Source organism: Hevea brasiliensis, chromosome 16 (assembly GCF_030052815.1).
Source record: "Hevea brasiliensis isolate MT/VB/25A 57/8 chromosome 16, ASM3005281v1, whole genome shotgun sequence".
Lineage (NCBI taxonomy): Eukaryota > Viridiplantae > Streptophyta > Magnoliopsida > Malpighiales > Euphorbiaceae > Hevea > Hevea brasiliensis.
In genome coordinates, this window is record NC_079508.1 from 67,474,807 (window position 1) to 67,495,336 (window position 20,530).

The 20,530-nt window shown below is 34.4% G+C and overlaps 2 protein-coding genes across 2 annotated transcripts; both read left to right on the plus strand.

Moving 5' to 3' along the window:
• The first annotated feature begins 1,750 nt into the window (after window positions 1-1,750).
• Window positions 1,751-3,562, plus strand: LOC110631781 (IRK-interacting protein). The gene is made up of 2 exons (XM_021779739.2): window positions 1,751-1,908; window positions 2,034-3,562. Exons 1-2 carry the CDS (start codon window positions 1,813-1,815, stop codon window positions 3,414-3,416), a joined length of 1,479 nt encoding a protein of 492 aa, XP_021635431.1. The 5' UTR covers window positions 1,751-1,812; the 3' UTR covers window positions 3,417-3,562.
• Window positions 3,563-6,476: 2,914 nt separating this feature from the next.
• On the plus strand, window positions 6,477-20,381 carry LOC110631813 (SNARE-interacting protein KEULE). Its single transcript, XM_021779781.2, has 21 exons — window positions 6,477-6,721; window positions 8,117-8,175; window positions 9,285-9,366; window positions 11,381-11,459; window positions 12,328-12,378; window positions 12,469-12,565; window positions 12,726-12,758; window positions 14,027-14,152; window positions 14,229-14,420; window positions 14,496-14,579; window positions 14,669-14,767; window positions 14,850-14,926; window positions 16,531-16,624; window positions 17,608-17,733; window positions 17,814-17,909; window positions 18,064-18,183; window positions 18,270-18,350; window positions 19,428-19,618; window positions 19,823-19,913; window positions 20,010-20,099; window positions 20,191-20,381. Exons 1-21 carry the CDS (start codon window positions 6,649-6,651, stop codon window positions 20,242-20,244), a joined length of 1,995 nt encoding a protein of 664 aa, XP_021635473.2. The 5' UTR covers window positions 6,477-6,648; the 3' UTR covers window positions 20,245-20,381.
• The last annotated feature ends 149 nt before the right edge of the window (window positions 20,382-20,530 follow it).

Genomic DNA, 20,530 nt, shown 5'->3' on the forward strand with positions numbered 1-20,530 from the left:
AAAATACTCACATCCAATGATCGATTACATGAGAAATCATGAATTTAACCAATTTTGTTATTTGTTCAATCATTACATTTAGATTTATTAATACAAGTTGTGAACTGTATATATGAACTCATTTATTTGTAAACTACGAGTTGACTGCTCGCCATGCCCCTTTTCTTCTTTTCACATTCTTCATAATTTATTCATTGGTAACGGACACTAATGCTTAGATGTTGAAATTTTACTTCAATATCCTTTGTCTTGCATTTTTACATGGAAGAGTCCTGCCTAAACCTAGTTTTTATTTCAAGATGCAATAATCTATTTATTTAATTAATAAATACGTTTTATCATATATTTTGTATTTTTAGATCGAATTTAGATAATAAAAATATAAATCTAATAAACAAATTACTAAATTAAACTCCACCTTTTTCTAAATATATAATCAATGGTAGAGTCACTTTAGGATTAAAGGATCATCGGCCCTCTGAAATTTTAAAATTTTCAAGGATCTAATAATAGTGTTCTAAAAAAAAAAAACTACTCTTATATTAAATTTTAATGAGTATGGACCCTCAATGGTTTTAAAAATTTTAATGGGTTTAATAGTAATTTTATAAAAAAATTTCAAATGTTTTATTAAAAAAATGATACTAATAATAAAATATAAACCCTTTTACTAAAAACAATGAAAATTGTTATTGCCTTACTCTTCATCAATTTTATTTTGTCATTTTTCTCATCTAAAAAATTTTACAATCATAAATTTCTATTATTTGAAATTCAAATTATTGAATAATATCAAAAAAGGAAAATTTAACATAAATCTTCATCATTTTTATCAATTTAAACATTAGTAGCTTTCTCTTCTCATCGTAACCTCACTATTATGATTTTTTTCTCTTATTAAAATATCTTTATATTCAAATTAAAAAAAAAATTCCTTTATAATAGTAAAAGTTAAATCATGTTCTTTATTTTATTTAATTTATAATTTTAATTAAATTTATTTTTCTTAATTCTTTTAAAAAATGCATTTGAAATAAATTGAATAAATTTTTTAATATTATACTATTAATATATTTTAAATTTAGTAATTCATGATATTAATCATTTATTATATTTTTTAAATTAATAGTAATTTTATTTAATTTTTAATAAATTAATTTTAAAAATTAGAGTATTTATTTAACCTTTTTATTTTATAATTATAAAATAATTTTATTAATTAATTAATTATAAAATTATTATTAATTAATCAATTTATTAAATAACATCAAAATAAATAATTTTTTAAAAATTTACATGTAAGTAATTTATTAACAATATAGGAAAAAGCGTTTGATGGGAAGAGTAGACAATTGTCGTTATGCGAATTTTATGATAAAAGTTGATGAGATTTGAAGTATAACATTTTCACTTGAAAAAAATAAACATTCCATTATTAAATTTGCAAATCATAACTAAGAATATGAATTATAATTGTTGTACCAATGAACAAATAAATTCAAATTCTTATTTTGAAATTCAAGGTAATTAAACAACTGACATACTGTTTAATTTCACTATATCACAGCGAGCAGTACCACTTACATGTGATTCACCACCATGATTACAAACGACAAAAGAGCAACCAGAGAAAGTGAACGAAAAGGTAAAGAGGCTGATGCAGAAGACGCAACTTTGCAATTTTGCTGCAAAAGATAGTAATGCTAATAAATAAAAGAACCCACCTCTGATATAAAGTCACACACGTGTCATTTACACAGTTGAAATAAAAAGAATATACCAATCCAAAAATGAGATTGATAACAAATTGGCATGGCTCCTTCGTCCTCTTCTTCTGCCTCCTCATCTATGTCCCCGTCCTTCCGTCATGCTCCACATCCTCCTTACCCGTCCCCTCATTTCACTCCCGTAAGTAGACAGGAGACACCCTGTTTGTTTGCTGGGAAAAAAAAAGATGCAAAATTAAAGAAAAGGTTGAAGATTTTTCTTTTTTCATTTTTTTGATATATGTTTTTGTAATTTGCTTTTGACAGATTCAAGAATGTGAAAGAGAAGAACAAGAAGATGAATACAGCGAAGAGAGAAGCGAAAGGAAGGCGACGCCAACTGATTGCGTGGATAAGGGAGAAACTCCAAAGCACCTGCCAACACCTCTTCATGACAAAAACGGCAAGCCCAGCTCTATGAAACGGCATGAATCTAGTGAAAACTGTGGAGAAGATGGTTCCGTTTCTTGCAACAAGTGCCGTCCACACTCGCGAGAGAAGATTTCTGTGGTTCCTTTGGACAACAATGGATTAAACAAGCACTCATCGTTTATTGCAAGTCCTAATGGACTCTTCAAGTCTATCTTCTCTTCACTGACGAGAAAAAGTCCAAAATCTACGGATATATCGACAGCCAGAGAGGAGCACTACAGGATAGCCGTGGCTGAGCTCTCGCATAAGCTGATTCAAGCCACGAGAAAGAGAGATGAAGCACTTCTTGAAGCTTCAAGGCTAAAGTATTCAATGACAGAACTCGAAAAGAAGCTTAACAAGCTTGAAGTTTATTGCCATAATTTGAAGTCAGGGCTTGACCAGTGTAACAGCAAATCACCGTATCGAGCTGGGAAAGGTTTCGATATCCATCATCATCAACAAAACAGTGTTATGGGTTGTAGTGACAAGGTAATAGAGCAATTATTGGTTTCAGTTTCGGAAGCTAGGTCCTCGGTTAGGCTTTTGAGCAGGTCACTCACTATGCAACTAAGGCACATGGGAGTCAGAGTTTATGAGAGAATATCTGTTCTGCTTCAACCGTATGACATAAAAATTTCATTCTCCAAGAATCCCAAAAGTGTTCTTTTTTACCTTGAAGCCTTGTTGAATAAAGCTTTCTTTGAAGATTTTGAAACTGTTGGGTTCCAAAAGAGTTCTACAAATCAAATATTGAACCCAATTGATAGATGTGAAGCAAATTATGCATCTTTTAATGTGCTAAAGGAGTTAACATGGGATGAGGTGTTGAATAAGGGGACAAGGCATTTCAGTGAAGAGTTCAGTAAGTTCTGTGACTGGAAAATGAATGAGATTGTAGCTATGTTGGGGTGGAATAGAGCCTGGCCGGAGCCACTGTTGCAGGCATTCTTTGGTGCTTCTAAAAGTGTGTGGTTGGTGCACCTTTTGGCCAACTCGGTGCATCCTGGTTTGCCAATTTTTCGGGTGGATAAGTGCGTGAGGTTTGATTCGGTTTACATGGAAGATATGGGTGGAGACAGAGCAAAGAAGTTGGTCCCAACCATGGTCCGGATCATGGTTGCACCTGGGTTTTATGTCTATGGCAACGTGGTCAAGTGCAAAGTACTTTGCAGGTACTGTAACAATAATAACATTAACAATGTTGGTGATGAAAAGGGTTTGACCCTTTCTCCTTAGGGTTTACTTTATCCAAAATCTGAAATATTTTGATTACTTTGTTAACACTTTTGCTGTTATTGCTGTATGGAATTAAGTGATATGATCAGGGATTTATTGAATTGGGGACTTTTGGGTCAAAGTAAGAAATTGGCATTTTATGATGATTTTGTTTTGTTCTTTGTTTTGTCAAGTTTTATTGTCATCCTTACATATTGCTTCTTGGGAATTGAATTCCATACAACAGATAGAGTTTTCCATGGTTCCTATTTCCCAACTCCATGGACGTGGAATTTACCATAAGAAAGAAGAAAAAAAAAGACCCATGTGGTATGGCATGTGGAATAGATGCTTGTCTTGTGACCATTTTTTGGATTTTCTACATGAGTTTTATCCCAATATGTGGCAGCCCTTCTCTGCGTGGGCTGTCTTACAACTCATAATTCTGAAATGTCCAGCTCATTCCTTACATATCAATTATCTTACCTGCTAATACATTACATGGATAGCTCTAAGTTGTTTTGGCAACAATTTGGTGTGCTTATTGAACATAAAGACGTGAATTCCATATGATTCTTTTTCTCCTCCTCCTTGGGCTATGTTTCTTTTCTTGCTGTTCTGATATGATTTCAAACTTCAGGCTTTTCCCTTTGATTTGAAAACAAGTCAATGAATTAATTCCATGATTGAAATTTTCCTTCCCTAAGGACATTCCCAAGTTACTAGGAGAGTTGGAACTGTATTCAGCGCCAAAAATTTGAGTTTGGAGCAAAACTTTGAACTCTTTGGTGCGAAATTAATGGCTGTTTTTAAGTAGGTGATGATTGAGATGCTACTGTTTCAATCTGTTTCAATCTTTCTTGCATCATGGAAAAGGCAGATTTGGAAGTTCTGTTTTGGACGAATGTTATTTTTGGTTAAACTATGTAGTTAAGTGGTGGCAGGACTTCGTAATCTGTCTGTCATTTGGTTGCAAATTTTATAAGCATGCATGTGCTGCATGACAGGAGAGGCTCATCGTTCATGTTAATTTAACCCAATCTCAACAGACCCGTAGTTTCGATTCTAATGATTGTGCAGAAACAATAAACTTAGCTTGGAATTGGGTAGAAACCATAGTTACACAGAACAAAAACCACATCGCCCAAAAGGTTTTCAATCTTTATAAGCTTGGGCTAAATTTTGCGACACTTAGCTCTGGATGCAGAAGATCGGGAATGCTGGGTTGGCTATCACGGGGGCCAGAACTGTTTTCTTGATTAGGATTATTTTGTTCAAGGGGTTTGGCATTTTCTTTATAAAAAATGTGCCTTCAACTCAAAATTTGGTTAATTTTATTTTGAATATAATGCCTGCTAGTCTTACCTCTCTAAAAAAAAGCCTAATTCAAAATAAAATTAAAAATAAAAATAAAATTTCAAATTTCTTATCCTCTCAAGAAAATTGACATGCATATTTGTTTCCATTAGAATACAAGAAGCTTCGTCTCCTATACAAAATCCAAAAGCAGACTTTTCCTTACACGGAAGGAACTGGTAAAACATGGAAAAGAAATTTCTAAACAAGGCACCCTTCGAGGAAGCTCATAATCCTATATAAATATATATTTTTTTTTAATAAAAAATAATTTCAACGATTGACACTTTGTCTATTATCGCGTATTAAAATAAATTTAAAATAATAATAATGTGGAAATGGAAGAAACGTAATTTCAAGACTCCCGCTTCCGGTCCAACTTCTTTCCCTATTCTAAGACGAAATGCGAAATAGGAATTGGCCTATTCTGTTAGGCTAATTGTCAACACGTCATCTCCCATAATGCCACAGAACCAAACACCAACCAAAACCAGTATTTTGAAAATCAGACCGAAATGGCCAGTTATATCCAAAACCGATTAGAATTTTGAATATTTATTTGACATATCAAAGCAAAGGATTGCGAACCGGTTTTGAATTTTTGATGAAAATTTTAAAAGAGTATCTAGTAATTTAATTAATTTATATTCCATTTAAAAATCAGCTTAGTTTACCGTTAGCCATTGGAAAAACCCAGTTCTAAACGATATGCCGTTTGATGGATTAAAATTCGTCGTTCTCTTCTTCCCTCCATGCCAACACAGCTCTCTCTCTCTGAGCTTTACCCCTGCTCAACCGCGAGCCCCCAGCAACCATCCGTCCTCTCCTCTCACGAGGCATCACTCAACTCTTCCCAGAGGCATCGCCCTAATTTTTCTTTAATCCCTCCTCCATTTCAAGGCCTAAAGCCTCAAATCCGAATCAAAACTGAAATAAACAAATTACCGAATCAAATGCGTTTGAATTCTTGTCGACGCAATGGATAGGGGCGGTAATGCGGTCTTCAGCAAGGACGCTTCTGGGCATCCACAAACTTTACAGAAGAATCCCACCTCATGCTCGCCCAGTAAGCTTGAAGCTTCAATTCCCATAACATCAGAAGACGGAAACAACACCTCGGCGTTCGGATATTGAACTCCTGCAACAATTAGACCCGGTTCCCTGAAGGTTTTTTTTTTTTTTCTTAACATGTATACTCTTGGGGTAAAAAAAGTTAAAGGAGGTATAATGAATAATTTTATCTTTATTTGAAAAGAAGAGTTAAGTCAACGGCGGTTAAGGATGAGCAAACGTTGAGCAAGGGTAAGTCTTCTTTTTTTTAACCTTTAAATTTAAATTTTTTTTATATTTTATATTAGAATATAAGAGGAATAGAAAGAAAGAGAATATAATTATAAATATTTTTATTTTTATACGTCTTAATTTTATTTCCTCTTTATTTTTTATTTAAATATAAATAATATACATTAACTCTTTTTTATTTTTTTATTAATTCACTATTTTATAAAGAGATTTTTTTATTATAATTTTTCTAGCCCTTTTCCTTCTTCACCCTTTCTCACCGTTTTATTATTTACCTAAATGAAATTGCATAATTGAGAGACCTGTTAATCACAGTGATGTCATGCTAATGAACCAGACTGATCGAACCGAACAGGTTACAAGACTGGTTCGATCTCCTATCCATTTCCCAAGTGTAATAAAGAAATAAATATAAATATTTATGATTTATGTCGATAAATTAACTTGTAATTCGTTTTGTTCCTCTCTCTTTCTCTCGCCTAATTTGATCTTGCATTTCTCCTTCTATTTACTTGTTTCTCAAACACCTAATCTACTTCCGTCATCACTAAGCAGCTATCTATCTGCAATTTGTTGTATTTTTGGATCCATCGACATGTCGTTATCGGATTCCGACTCCTCATCTTATGGTGCCGAGCACAAGAATTTTAGACAAATCAGCCGTGAACGTGAGTTCCCTTTCTCTCTCTGGATATTTGAATTAAAATATTTTTCATTGTTCATATCGATTTGAAATTATCCTTTGATCGTTTTCATTTTCATAGTCTTTGAGTTCCTTTTGCTGTTTTATGCAATGAGTGATTTGCTTCGTTGAAACTTTACTCTAACTTCTGATTTATATATACGTATGTATACTGGACTTTGTTCGTTTACTAGTTTTCGAACTGCGCGTTTTACCAATTATATTTTATATTATTTGAATTATGTGAGATTTCTTTATCTCTAAGTCTGTTATAAGTTCAGGTAGCTAAAAGCAAACATTTTGGGATTGGATTTTCATTGTTATAGAATCTGGCTACCTCAATTTTTCTTGTGATTACACTGACGCTGGCAAATCTAACTAGGTTCATTTTTCTTGTTAGCTACTTACTTCTTCTTATTACATGATAATGACTACTAGACATATCTTTGACTAAATTATCATGTAATTTTGTCTTTTATGGGGTGTAATGAGGATGAGCATGAGGAAGATTGTGGTTTTTAGTTCCTGGCGCTGGGTTTATCAATGGATGAGAGATTTACATTGGTATTTGGATTCTGGGGATTCACGAAGTTGAAATGAGATATAGAGATATGTGTTTTTCTAGAAGATCTGCTTCTTAATGCAAACTCTCCTCGTTAGAACATAAATTACGTGAAACAGAATAGTGTGATTGATGGGCTAAAGGCTGAAGTGTATGTATTCATATGAAAAATGCAGATAGAAGGGAACTGCTAGGGCTGCCTAACATGTTAATGAAGGTATCTTTTGGAATTATGATGTTGCACTTATAGAGAGGTCCAGTTCAAGCCATATTTTGTGTACTTTTTTACTATAGATGGAAGATGGTAACCCAGATGATTCGTGGCTTTAGTTGTCATGGCCTGGAATGACAAAATAAGTTGAGGGGGACAAGTTACTCCATTTTGCTTGGTGCAGTACTTTGTTTTTCTTGGCATACTACGGAAACTGGCTATTCTATGCAAAATTTTGGGCTATTCTGTCCTCCTCGTTCTGACATATAGCAAGATCCTTTATCACACTTAAAATGTTCATTATTGTTATAATGTTTTTCAGTTCTTTATGTAATTATAGTAAATAAGTCAGAAAAAATAAAAATTGTAAATGAAATAAATTAGAAATTATATATTAGTATATGTATATATTAGTATATTAATTATTATTTCTCTTGCTGCTTTATTGTTAATCTTATTTTTTTCTAATGAATGATTTTCTACAAAAGGATTTTTTTAGTGAATGTATTTATTAATTTTTCCTCAAAATAATATGGGAAAGCCATGTTGCTTATTATAAAGGTTAATAGGGCTGACTCTTTCTCAATCTAAATTTCATGTTTGTTCAGGTTTATTACATGAAATGCTTGGATCGGCCAAATCAAGGGACTCAAAGTCAACCTGGAAGGTACTTTCACTTGCTTCTGAATGGTATTTTGTTTTGCTAGTCCTGCTAATCTTAAAAATTTTAGAGGATTATGCTTCTCCAAAGGAAAAGTGTAGAAAGTTATCTGGTGTTTCCTGGATGTTAATGTGAGGCATGGAGCATGTACAGATGGAATTCTTTCAGACCAATTGAATGGAATAACTTCTCATAGAGTTTTAGGATTATTTTTCTTTATTTTGACTATGAGTGTTATCTATCCAGCTCATGTCTAATGGCATATTGGCAGTTCTTGGCGCCTATTAAATATGAGTGAAGATTTTGGATCTGTTAGGCATGTTTGTATCCAACAAGTTGCCCAGTATGGATAGATCTCCTATGGAAGTGCTTTTGCTTTCTTTGGATTGTGGCCATTTTGCATTTCATTTTTTTTGAATTAATCTCTCATATGTAATTTCTTTTTCTCTTCTTGTCTCTCATTGACATTTTTTATAGCCTTGCAATTGTTGATGGGGTTTTGATTATTGTACGTGTTTATCTTTGATTTTGGTGTATGAAATATGCCATCTTATTCCTTCAAGGTGATAAAATGAGATAATGTTCTCTGTGCAACTATTCGTCCATGACTTTAGTCATTTACACCATTTAATTGTTTGTATGTAGGTATGTCTCAAACCTTACATGCATGCCTTGGTATGTATGTAATCAATTATGTAAATAAACAACGACAGTTACAAAGGTAGACTAGTAATATATAAATAATATTGAGATTGAGTATTCTGGGTTTTTTCGGGATCAATTCATTTGTACGTAGCCTTTTAGGAAAGAAATGAGGCAGGTATTCTGTTATGTTCCTTTTCTTCATTACTTTTAAGTTTTACCTTTTCTCTTTCTCACCTTGGGAGGGGACTTCTAGCATAGCAGATAACTGATGGAAATAGAACTGCTTTATGTATGTATGTATGTACGTATGCATGCAACTTTTGAATCCGCTATATGTTGTTTTACTTATTTTATATTGCATGATTTTTCAATTGTCAATTTTTTGTTTGATTATTTTCTTATCTTGCCATGTTTTCATTCTCTAAAATATTCATTTTAAGTAATGCTAGTTATTGAATATCTTACGCCAGGTACTCATCATGGACAAACTTACCGTAAAGATCATGTCTTATGCATGGAAGATGGCTGATATCACACAGGAAGGAATTTCATGTAAGAATCAGAAGCATGGCCTCTGAAATTTAGGGCTGATTTTGCTGTGTTCGTTCAAAATATTTTTGAAACATGCTTTGGATCGTAAAAGTAGGTGAATTTCATTTTACTGCAGTTTTGGGGGCAAAACTCAGGGTGAAATGGATTTTAATTTTTAAAATGCAATTAATTTATTCCAGGACCATCCTCATGTGCATAGGGACCATGCTTATGGTGATCTCCAAAGCACTTAGCTTTACTATTTCTTCTTTTACCTGAAGATCCTGGTGCTTGGTTTTGCTACTCCTGCAATGTTTCCAAATTTTGATGTCATTAGTGAAATATGTTAATCTTATATTCTTTGGGTGAATGATATGAACCTGCCTAACTCCACCTCAAAAGCTAGCTCACAAGGGGAGGTTTGCAAACCCATATATATAACACCTAAGACCTCCCTGCAGAACTGATGTGGGACACATTATTCCCGACCCCTTTAGACTGAATGTCCTCGTGAAGTAACTGGGGTCATGACTCGTTCATCCCGACCTCTCCTGAAGAACGTTAGGGAACCTTTGTACATGGCCCACCGACCAATACAGAGTAAGGCTCTGATAATAAATGATATGAACCTGCTTAACTCCACCTCAAAAGTTAGCTCATAAGGGGAGGTTTGCAAACCCATATATATAACACCGAAGACCTCCCTGCAGAACCGATGTGGAACGCATTATTCCCGACCCCTTTAGACTGAATGTCCTCGTGAAGTAACCGGGGTCATGACTCGTTCATCCCGACCTCTCCTGAAGAACGTCAGTGAACCTTTGTATATGGCCCACCGACCAATACAGAGTGAGGCTCTGATACCAAATGATATGAACCTGCCTAACTCCACCTCAAAAGCTAGCTCACAAGGGGAGGTTTGCAAATCCATATATATAACACCCAAGACTTCCCTGCAGAACCAATGTGGGATGCATCATTCCTGACCCCTTTAGACTGAACGTCCTCGTGAAGTAATCGGGGTCATGACTCGTTCACCCCGACCTCTCCCGAATAATGTCAAGGAACCTTTGTACATGGCCCACCAACCATACAGAGTGAGGCTCTAATACTAAATGATATGAACATGTCTAACTCTACCTCAAAAGTTAGCTTACAAGCGGAGGTTTGCAAACTCATATATATAACACTTAAGATCTCCCTGCAGAACCGATGTGGGACGCATCAGTGAGGTATGCCATGAGTCATAGAATTCAATTCGCAAATATTTGTTAAGATTGATATAGAGAAGGCTTTGATATATGGAAATTAAGGGTAGCTAGATTAATGCCTCTTTAAAATTGTTGAGTGCTTGGGTAAGATCTTATTACCATCAAAAGCAAGCATAAGCATCACAAGCAAATTTAGCTTAATATTTTTTCATGACCAGCAAATTCACCAGTGTGGAAGATTGAGGATATTGAAGTTATAAGAGATAAGAAAGTGACTATTAGGCTTCGGATGACATTAGGGGAAGTAATGAGAAAGGTTTTAGCAGTTTGCAGATGTAGCTCTAAACTAAATGGAATGGGGGGAATAGATCCACATATAGCCAACCTAACTATTATGGGATTAGTACTTAGTTATGTTGATATTTGTTGATATAGCACTAAGTAAATGCAAATATTTTTCAAGGAATATTTAGTCAAGTTGAAATTTGTTGATGTAGTACTAAGTAAATGAAAATATTTTTCAAATAATGCAAGGAACATTTCTAAGGAACAGATCATCTGTAGAAAAAAAATCATTTTGATGTGACTTCTTATTGTTCATCATTATTTACATGATGGTGACCAACGTACATAAAAATTATATGGTTTTTAGACTTTAGACTAAACATAAAAATTATATGGTTTTTAGACTTTAGACTAAGGCAGTGAAAAAGCTATGTTTCATAAGATGTTAAGTTCAGATTGTTGTTTTGTTCCCAGAAGATACTAAATTACTAATGTTATTTTATTTTCTCTTTTTCGTTTTTTGGTTTTTCCCCCCGCAGTGGTAGAAGATATATACAGACGAAGGCAACCTTTTCCCTCCAGGGATGCTATATATTTCATCCAACCAACTAAAGAGAAGTAATATACGTACTTTCGGTTGACTGTCAATATTGATTCTTTTGTGTTTCTAATCCTGTTCTTATAGAAAAATCAAAAGCAATATTATGTTGTAGACTAAAAAAGTATTTTCTTAAAAGGAGAAGTATGGAATTTTTTTCCTTCAAAATTTTGATCCAAAAACTACAGATTTGCATGTTTGCTTGCTTATAGTTTTAGTAAAGCAGTATAAAGAATTTGGCTCTAAAGTTGAAAAAAAAATCACGCACTAGCCCCTTTTGCTTCCCTATAGAAAGAAAGGAATGAAAAAAATGATAGAAGATTATTTGCTTTGTGGCAATTGAGGATTGCCTGAACCACATTGGCATAAATGTTCTTACTTTTATATTGAATCGTTAATGGGTAGAGGATATTATCTGAGTATTTGACATATGGAATTATTTTACAATGGCTGGACTATAGATATCTTCATCTCCAGGCAGTTGATTAAGATCTTCAAATAAACTTTTAGGATTGATAAACATGATGCCTTAATCTTTTTGGCATTTTCTCTCACAATTTTACTCAGTTCGCATTCCAGGATTATAAATAAACTTGATTGCTTCATGGCTTACATGGTCTGTTCTGATTCAAATGTTTCTTATTATTCCTTTTTGTTAATCCAACCTTTTTTTTCCCTACGTTGTAGTCTTTGTGCAATTCTATCTCTAGCAACATCAGTGTTTGCATTACACCCTAGGGGTAAAATGAACTTGCTGATTAAAAATCTTCCATATGTGATTTATATTGTCATTCCAGTAGGGCTAGGTTAGATTTAAGGGAAACATTCAAGTTCTGTTTTTATCTGTCTTATTTGGACTCACTCTCTCTCTTCTCTTTATATTTGCAGTGTCGTCATGTTCTTGTCAGACATGTCTGGAAAGTCACCTTTATATAAGAAGTATGTGCTAGATTTTTATATGTTTTCTAAGTGCTAACTTTCTAATGGCTCTTGAGTTTTTCTTTTCTAATCTTTTCTGCATGTGTGAAGGGCATTTGTTTTCTTCAGCTCACCCATTTCAAGAGAATTGGTTGCTTATATCAAGAAAGATACAGTTGTATTGTCTCGCATAGGAGCATTGAGAGAGGTATAGTTCTTATTTTCTTGGAAAGTTGTTTATTCTGTGGATTGATGAAGGTGCTCAAACAATATTTCTGTAAGTTTATTGCTGCCTTTTCTTTTGATCTATCATTACTAGAAAAGTTACTGATATATTGAAATTTCTTCTGATTTGGTGAGTTATGCAGATGAATTTGGAGTATTTTGCTATTGATAGCCAGGTATGACTCCATATCTATTGGTTAAACATTGCATGCATAATATAGCTGCTGATCAGTTTTGTTATTGTTTTATGGAATTAAATTGTATTATCAATTGACTAGAGGTTTTAATCTCGTTGTTGCCTAGGAAAACCAATGCGATGTCATGTTTGTGTTTGGAGTAATGTCTAGAATACCTCATGTGATCAATGATGTTTTCTACCTTCCATTGTTTTTCCTCCATTCGCAAAGTAGCTTCAAAAAAATTGGTTTTGAAATTTGATGTTAACTTCTGTTCAAAATGTTAATAGTTTTATTCTTCTCATTTTAATAGTGACAACTGCTTGTTTAAAAATTACATGCTGTCTTTTGTTTTCTAGATTTTGTAGGGCTTAGAAATTCATCACTATGTTGTCTCTTCTTTCGACTTTCTTCCTCTAGTACTCTCTTGTATACTTCTGATGTACCTGGGTGCATCCCTTTTCTTTTTTGGCACTTGTCATGATTTCGTTACTTGCCTATATGAAAGGACAAGTTTTTTATTCTGAATAGGCCTATGCCATTTTCACTGTACTAGCCTATGCCATTTTCACTGTACTATCTCTAGAATTGCCCTATTTCTGATATTTCATAACCTTTTAGCATCATTGCTTCTATTTCTATAAGAAACATGGGACAGAGGGAATAATTAGCTAGATATAGCTTATGGAAGAAACCAGAGGTGAATGACTGATGCAAGTAATTTAACGCTCACCTGATCACAACCACTTTAATGGCAATATATCTATAGTAGGCTCTATTAAGGATTGTAATATTAAGATTTATGGTCTGAGTGGAGGTTGAAAATATTAAGTATGTCAGTTAACAGGTGCTGAAGCTTGTAGGTATTATGCAAGAATGCATATCCGAAAGGTAGAGAGAACAGAAGGAAAAATAATGGATCGACCTAGGCAATCATGCCAGGAAACTTAATTATCACAATCTAAAAGTACAATGTCGGCTTAAACTCTAAACATACTGTGAACTTTCCCCGTTTACATGGCTTTTTGGAGAATGGTATTTCTTATGCTAATTAAACTTGCACAGAAGTTTGTTTCTTCTATATCTGGAAATTTCTTTATTTCTGTTGTATCCGCAATTTCTTCTCTTACGTCTAATATTTTTGGTTTCTAATTTTTCATTAATGATAATGGTTTCTTGATCTCGCTGCTGCTTATTTTTTTCATCATCATCACATCATTTTATCATCATTACTATTGTTGTTATCCACTGTGATATTCTTCATACAGGGTTTTACCACTGACAATGAGAGGGCTTTAGAGGAACTTTTTGGGGATGAGGAGGATTCTCGCAAAGGTGATGCATGTTTGAACGTGATGGCTACTCGCATCGCTACTGTTTTTGCTTCTTTAAGGGTACATTCAATGATCTTTATATTTTGATTTATATTGTTTGAATATATTCTGAGGAATTCACATATTTTGTTTTCAGGAATTTCCTTTTGTGCGCTATCGTGCTGCCAAGTCCATTGATGTTACCACAATGACAACTTTTCATGATTTGATTCCCACAAAACTTGCTGCTAGAGTTTGGGACCGTCTAATGCATTACAAACAAAAGATTGAACACTTTCCTCAGACAGAAACATGTGAGCTGCTTATCCTAGATAGATCTGCAGATCAGGTAAGAACTTATTGCCTATTGACTTTGTATATGCTTATCATGTGGCTTTGTTAACATGTATATTTGAATTTCTAGATTGCTCCTATTATACATGAGTGGACATATGATGCCATGTGCCATGATTTACTGAATATGGAGGGAAATAAATACGTGCATGAGGTAGGTTAATGCTTTTATATCTATATTGCTTTTGTTCATTTTCTGTTGGATCTCTTTTGGATATTGAAATGAAGGAATGTGTTGTTCAGGTTCCTGGTAAAACAGGTGGTCCTCCTGAGAAAAAAGAGGTTCTTTTAGATGAACATGATCCTGTCTGGCTTGAGCTTCGCCATGCACATATAGCAGTTGTAAGTATGGCACTTATATTTTTTTTATTTATTTTGAATATCTCTGGTGTAAATACTCATTGATCCTTGGCTGCCTTGTTAGGCTAGTGAACAATTGCATGAGAAGATGACAAACTTTGTATCAAAGAATAAAGCTGCACAAATCCAACATAGTTCAAGGTTGGTGTAAACTTTTTCTTAATAAAACAATTGATCGCCTTGCCCAAGGGTATATAATATTAGAGAAGGTAATTGATGTTTTGTGATTAGTGAGTAACCCAATCCGATTTTTGAACTTTGGAATGAGAAGAAAAGATCTTTCTCACTCTCTGTATGTGGGGTAACATAAATGAGATATTTTGCTGTGATCAACAGTCTTCATCACAAGTGTATTAAAATTTGGTTCCATATTAAAGTTGATAAGCAGCTTCTTCTCAATATTTTTGGCAACTATTTTTCAATATTGCTTTGTGTTTGCTACATCTTTTAAAGCCAGGGCCATTTTGTGTTCCCCACAAATTCTTGTTCTTTTCGCCTTCCTAGGGTTTCATCTTGAATCATTCACTTCATGGTTATTTTAAAAATTAATGTTATGCATGGCTGAATCATCATAGCCAACCATGTACACTTGTCTGTACATTTGTCCTTCTTGCTAATAATTTTTGTCAAGGCAGCTGATACAGTTCCTTGGTGATAGAATAAAATTTAGCATTCATTACTCGCGTAAATTAAAGGAAAATTTGAGTTTAGGGCATCTATGGAAGTTTTGAATTGACGGTTGCAGAGTACCTAAGTTTTCATTGTGGAGCCCATGTGGCTCTTTGGGTTGAAGGGTTTAATGAAAAGAACCGGTTGCCTACTTTCTTATTTATTCTTGTACTGGAGATGCTTAGTAGGATGGTTATGAGGTGGATGGAAGGTGGTTTTAGGTTTGGATTTAGGGGAGATGCTGGTATTAGACCTATTTGGAGATGATATACTATCTTGTTAAAGTGAACACCAATAAATGATGTATATGACATTAATCCATCCTGTACAGACTGTAAGTTGGTTTTCTTACCATTTCTTATTTGGGATCATGCGGGTTGGGTGTGAGCTGCGAGGAGAGCATTTTTAGGTAAATGGTCATGCAGATTGGTAGTTGGGATTGTCTTTGTAGAAAGGAGTGGATTTATAGTATGGAGAAGTGCAGACAGGATGGATCAAGGTTTTAATTTGCATTATCTGTACAGTCTCAGCCAGGTGTGCCAGACAGAAGTAGCTGTGGTCCTCCCATTGACTTTTTTTTTTCCAAAAAAAAAAAAAAGAAATAATTTTAACTTGCAAAAGTGAAAAAAAAAAGGGTATATATGGTGTAACAGTTGTCATGCCATAGTGAGAAAGAGTGATGGTCCATAACAGAGTGTAGAACTATAATGGCCATAGCGGTCTATTTCCCTGTGATTCCCAAATCACTGTCTTGTTTTTTGGCCCATAATGTAATGGTAGGGAAAAAAAAAAAATATTGAATGTGGTGGATGACTCCTGCAGTTAGAATTCCCTATGCAGTTGTGTACAGAGAAGGATCAAATTCCTCTTTTTCTATTACATTTCTGCCTTTGTTTTTCCATCCTTGTGTCCTTGGTTTTTTGTGTAAGATTTTATTTATGTGTTTGCATATCCAAGCAGAGATGCTAGCATACCCTTGCTTTCTGTTATTTGTCTGTATTCTAGACTTAAAGCTATTTCATGATTAGTTGCTATCATGACATATTTCTCATCTTGAAGTCTCATCTGTTGAGTAGAGATGGTGAGCTTACCACACGGGACTTGCAGAAGATGGTTCAAGCATTGCCACAGTACAGTGAACAAATTGAAAAGCTATCCCTCCATGTAGAGGTTGGTTTCTTTCTTCTGACAGTAAATTGCCTTTTATTTACTAAAACAATTTTCTTATAACTAACATCCCTCTGATCGCCCCTGGAGATGCTATTCCAAATATTCTGTTCTTCTTGGTTTTGAAACTTGAGTAAAATGCGCCTTTGGTTCACATGACCAGCCATTGCTTTCCTCAGGTTGATTGACAAATATGTTATAGTATTTCAACTATATATGTTAGTTACTTGAAACTATTCTCCCCACACACCACCACAACACCCCTCCTCCCCAAACAAACGCCCATTTTTTCTTTTTTTTGAAAATAACTATTCTCCCCCAGTTAGGGTTAGTGCTAATGGTCTAACACAGCCTGAACCTTGTATCCTGTATGTTAATTTTATTTATCCAGCTCAAAATCTATTGATTTTGTTTTAATTGCTCCAACGGTCTAGGGCTTGTGCACTTGCTTATGTTTTGTTTAGATGAAAAGCAAATAAGGACGTAACTTGTTGATTTGAAGTAGGCCCTTGTTGAGCCTTAAAAGCCAATAAATTGTGACACGCTGCAAATTTCTCCTTTCTCCTAATACTGCTTAAAATGTTGTTTGAGATCCATATCAACTATCATTTACTGGCTCTTAGTGTTAAGGAGGGGCCCCATCATCATGATTGGCTTAGGGCTCAATGTAACAAAATGTTCAAACACCTCAGATCCAAGTGCCGATGTGTAGCTGTATTCAATATATGTACCCAAGTCGAAGTAACGCAGTTTGGTCACTATTACAAAAGGTGATTGTTTAAGGTAGCTGGACCAGAACTATAGCAGCAGTTCGGTCAGGCCCTCCTGTGTAAAAAGATCAAAATTTGTTAAATATTCTCTCTTTTTCCTTCTAAACACATAGGTTGAAATCACACACATTAGACGGAAAAGAATATCTAGTATCTACTGGTTGACAGAATCTTCACACGGTCAAGGCTTCATGCAAATTACATTTTTGGATTCAGATTGCTGGAAAAATTAACAGAATTATCAGGGATTTGGGGCTTCGAGACATAGGGCAACTGGAGCAGGACCTAGTTTTTGGAGATGCAGGAACGAAAGATGTAATTAAATTTTTAACTGCAAAAGAGGTGAGAATTTCTAACAAGTCATAATGGAAGTATTACAACATGTCAAATGTACTTATAAGGTGTAACTACCACTTATGCAGGATGTTACTCGCGAAAATAAGTTGCGCTTGTTGATGATTCTTGCAGCCATTTGTCCTGAGAAGTTTGATAGTGAGAAGGGTCTTAATCTAATGAAGGTTGATCTCCTTTCCCTTTATCCTGCTATATACAGTTTCTTGTTCCTTTTTGAAGTCGATCAGTTGTTTAGTTAAATCATGTCTTTCCTGAATTGATGCTGCCAGCAATATCTTGTTATTCATACTGATCCTCTATAGTTTGAATGCCTCTCAGTTAGCAAAATTACCGCAAGATGATATGAATGCAGTGAATAATATGAGATTCCTTCGGGGGTCTCCAGAGTCCAAAAAGAGTTCAACTGGAGCTTTCTCTCTAAAGTTTGACATTCATAAGGTAACATACATGCGGATGAAATACTGCTTATGTTTGATGATTTTTAAGCTTACTTTTGCTTCCATCTCTTTCTTCTCAATTGCCAGAAGAAGCGTGCCGTTAGAAAAGACCGCACTGGTGAAGAAGAAACAACGTGGCAATTATCACGGTTTTACCCTATGATAGAGGTACATCCAAAGTTACAGTCATTTTCAATTTATTATTTCATGCATAATTTCCCTTTTTGTTCTTTTTGCTAGCATCAAATATCACGTGATTAGAACACCTCTGATAGCGTACATTTCTTTTTGCCTAGTTTTCCTTTTACCCCTTTCTGGAGAATGTGGGAAAAAGGATTACCATTCATTTTTTGACAAAATTCAGTTTTTGGCAACAATTGAATATTTTATTCTGATGTCATATTGTCTCTAGTTATAGCAAATTCAATCATCTGTACTGCACATACCATTTCACTAAAGTAGGTTGTTTTCTGTGCATTTCTGGAGGTTACTTTCGTACATGGTCATGGAATTTCATTTGGTACATAAAAAAAATTTACTCAACTTTGATTTTGTTTCAGTAAGTAACCTTTATTAAATGTTTTTAAATTTTAGCCCAATTTTTCACGTGATGATTAAGTGTGTCAAACCCTATAACATATGTTTACTTGTAGAACTATGTTAGACTAATCTTTCTTTGTTATCTTGTTAAAAATCCAGTTAAAACTGTATCAAAATCTAGCAATATTAACTCTATTATTAAAACATATTTAAAGTTGAGTAATTTTAATAACCACACTGAAATAGTGTGAAAATTTAACATCATAGGTTGAACCATGTTTATGGGCATCTGTACATGTTTCCGAATTCCCAATGCCTTATCTGTTGTTCTCCTATCAGTTTCTGTTTGAATCGATGAGATTCAATTTTGGCTTGATACATTTGTTAGTTGCGAAGCAAATGATGTGTGATTTGAACTTTTGAAAAGATTTGTAAGGATGTCATGGATTTCTAATATGGGCTGCTTGATAATTTATTTTTGTCATCTTGTTGTACAAAATTATTTATTCATTTTGCAACTTCTGCCAAGATTATGTTAACGCTTATTTGGATAAATATGAATTCCAAATCATGAGGTATTTGAATTTGATATCATGTAGAAATTTTATGATTTTTCCCTTGAAACACAAATTCAAATCCTCAGCTATAAGTCAAATGGACCGTCCAAAAGAATGAAAACTTGCTGAAATGGTATTCATCTATCAGGAACTTGTTGAAAAACTTAGCAAAGGAGAACTATCCAAGGATGAATATCCATGTATGAATGACCCAAGTGCAACCTTCCATGGAACATCCCATGCCGCATCAATGAATCAACCACCAGCACCTCATTCAATGAGATCAAGACGGACACCAACATGGGCTCGACCTCGGAACTCTAATGATGGATATTCAAGGTTTGTTTTTTCTCCTGGTTGCTGAAAAAACCAATTATATATATATATATATATATATATATATATATATAGCATGTATGGTCTGGTTTCTTGATGGAGCTGAAAATCAATGGCTACAAGTTTGTCTCATACCATTATGCATATCTAAGGGTGATTTCTCTATCCTTGTGTCATGAGATGAATGTTTTCTTTTCTGCTTGACAGTGATTCGATACTGAAACATGCATCTAGCGATTTCAAGAAGATGGGCCGGCGTATTTTTGTATTTATTGTTGGTGGAGCTACCAGATCTGAGGTATGAAGATCTTAATCTCAAGTTCATTTTAATTGTTGTTTTCTGTACTTACAATTTCTTGTCTCTCTGTGTCATGCACAACACAATTATCTCCAGCTAAGGGTATGTCACAAGCTTACAAGTAAGCTACAGAGGGAAGTGGTGCTAGGCTCTTCAAGTCTCGATGATCCTCCACAATTTATTACGGTAACTAGTTTCCTCTTAAGAGTCTTAAATGTTCCTCTTCCATTACCAGCCAAATGCCTGGCCTAATTATAGTGCTGATTTTGAATTGCAGAAACTAAAACTATTGACAGCGCATGAGCTCTCATTGGATGATCTACAGATATAAATGCGGTGGGATAAGGAGCTGAGTACAGGCTTTCAATAGCTTTCTGATCCCATTTGTATTCGTAGATTAGATACTTGAATTCATTGTATACATTTTTTTAGCGTTCAATGTAAAATGTCTGCTGCTTGATATTCGTAGTGGACTGATTCTGCCTGGGTTGTGGTTAAGCATTCTGCTTAACCAGGTTCAGCAGCATTTCATCTGTGGGCTGTGGTTAATAAGCTGGAACTGCTGAGGATTTTACCGCAAGTATAGAAAATCTTAAGTTACTAACCAGTAACTAATA

What these genes read in the sequence shown, in the direction of transcription:
- LOC110631781 (XM_021779739.2), top strand. Translation starts at nt 1,813, where the DNA reads ATGGCTCCTTCGTCCTCTTCTTCTGCCTCCTCATCTATGTCCCCGTCC. An exon ending in CGTCCCCTCATTTCACTCCC is followed by an intron (nt 1,909 to 2,033) that starts GTAAGTAGACAG and finishes TGCTTTTGACAG; the next exon opens with ATTCAAGAATGTGAAAGAGA.
- LOC110631813 (XM_021779781.2), top strand. Translation starts at nt 6,649, where the DNA reads ATGTCGTTATCGGATTCCGACTCCTCATCTTATGGTGCCGAGCACAAG. An exon ending in AAGTCACCTTTATATAAGAA is followed by an intron (nt 12,379 to 12,468) that starts GTATGTGCTAGA and finishes GCATGTGTGAAG; the next exon opens with GGCATTTGTTTTCTTCAGCT. An exon ending in ATCCTCCACAATTTATTACG is followed by an intron (nt 20,100 to 20,190) that starts GTAACTAGTTTC and finishes TTTGAATTGCAG; the next exon opens with AAACTAAAACTATTGACAGC.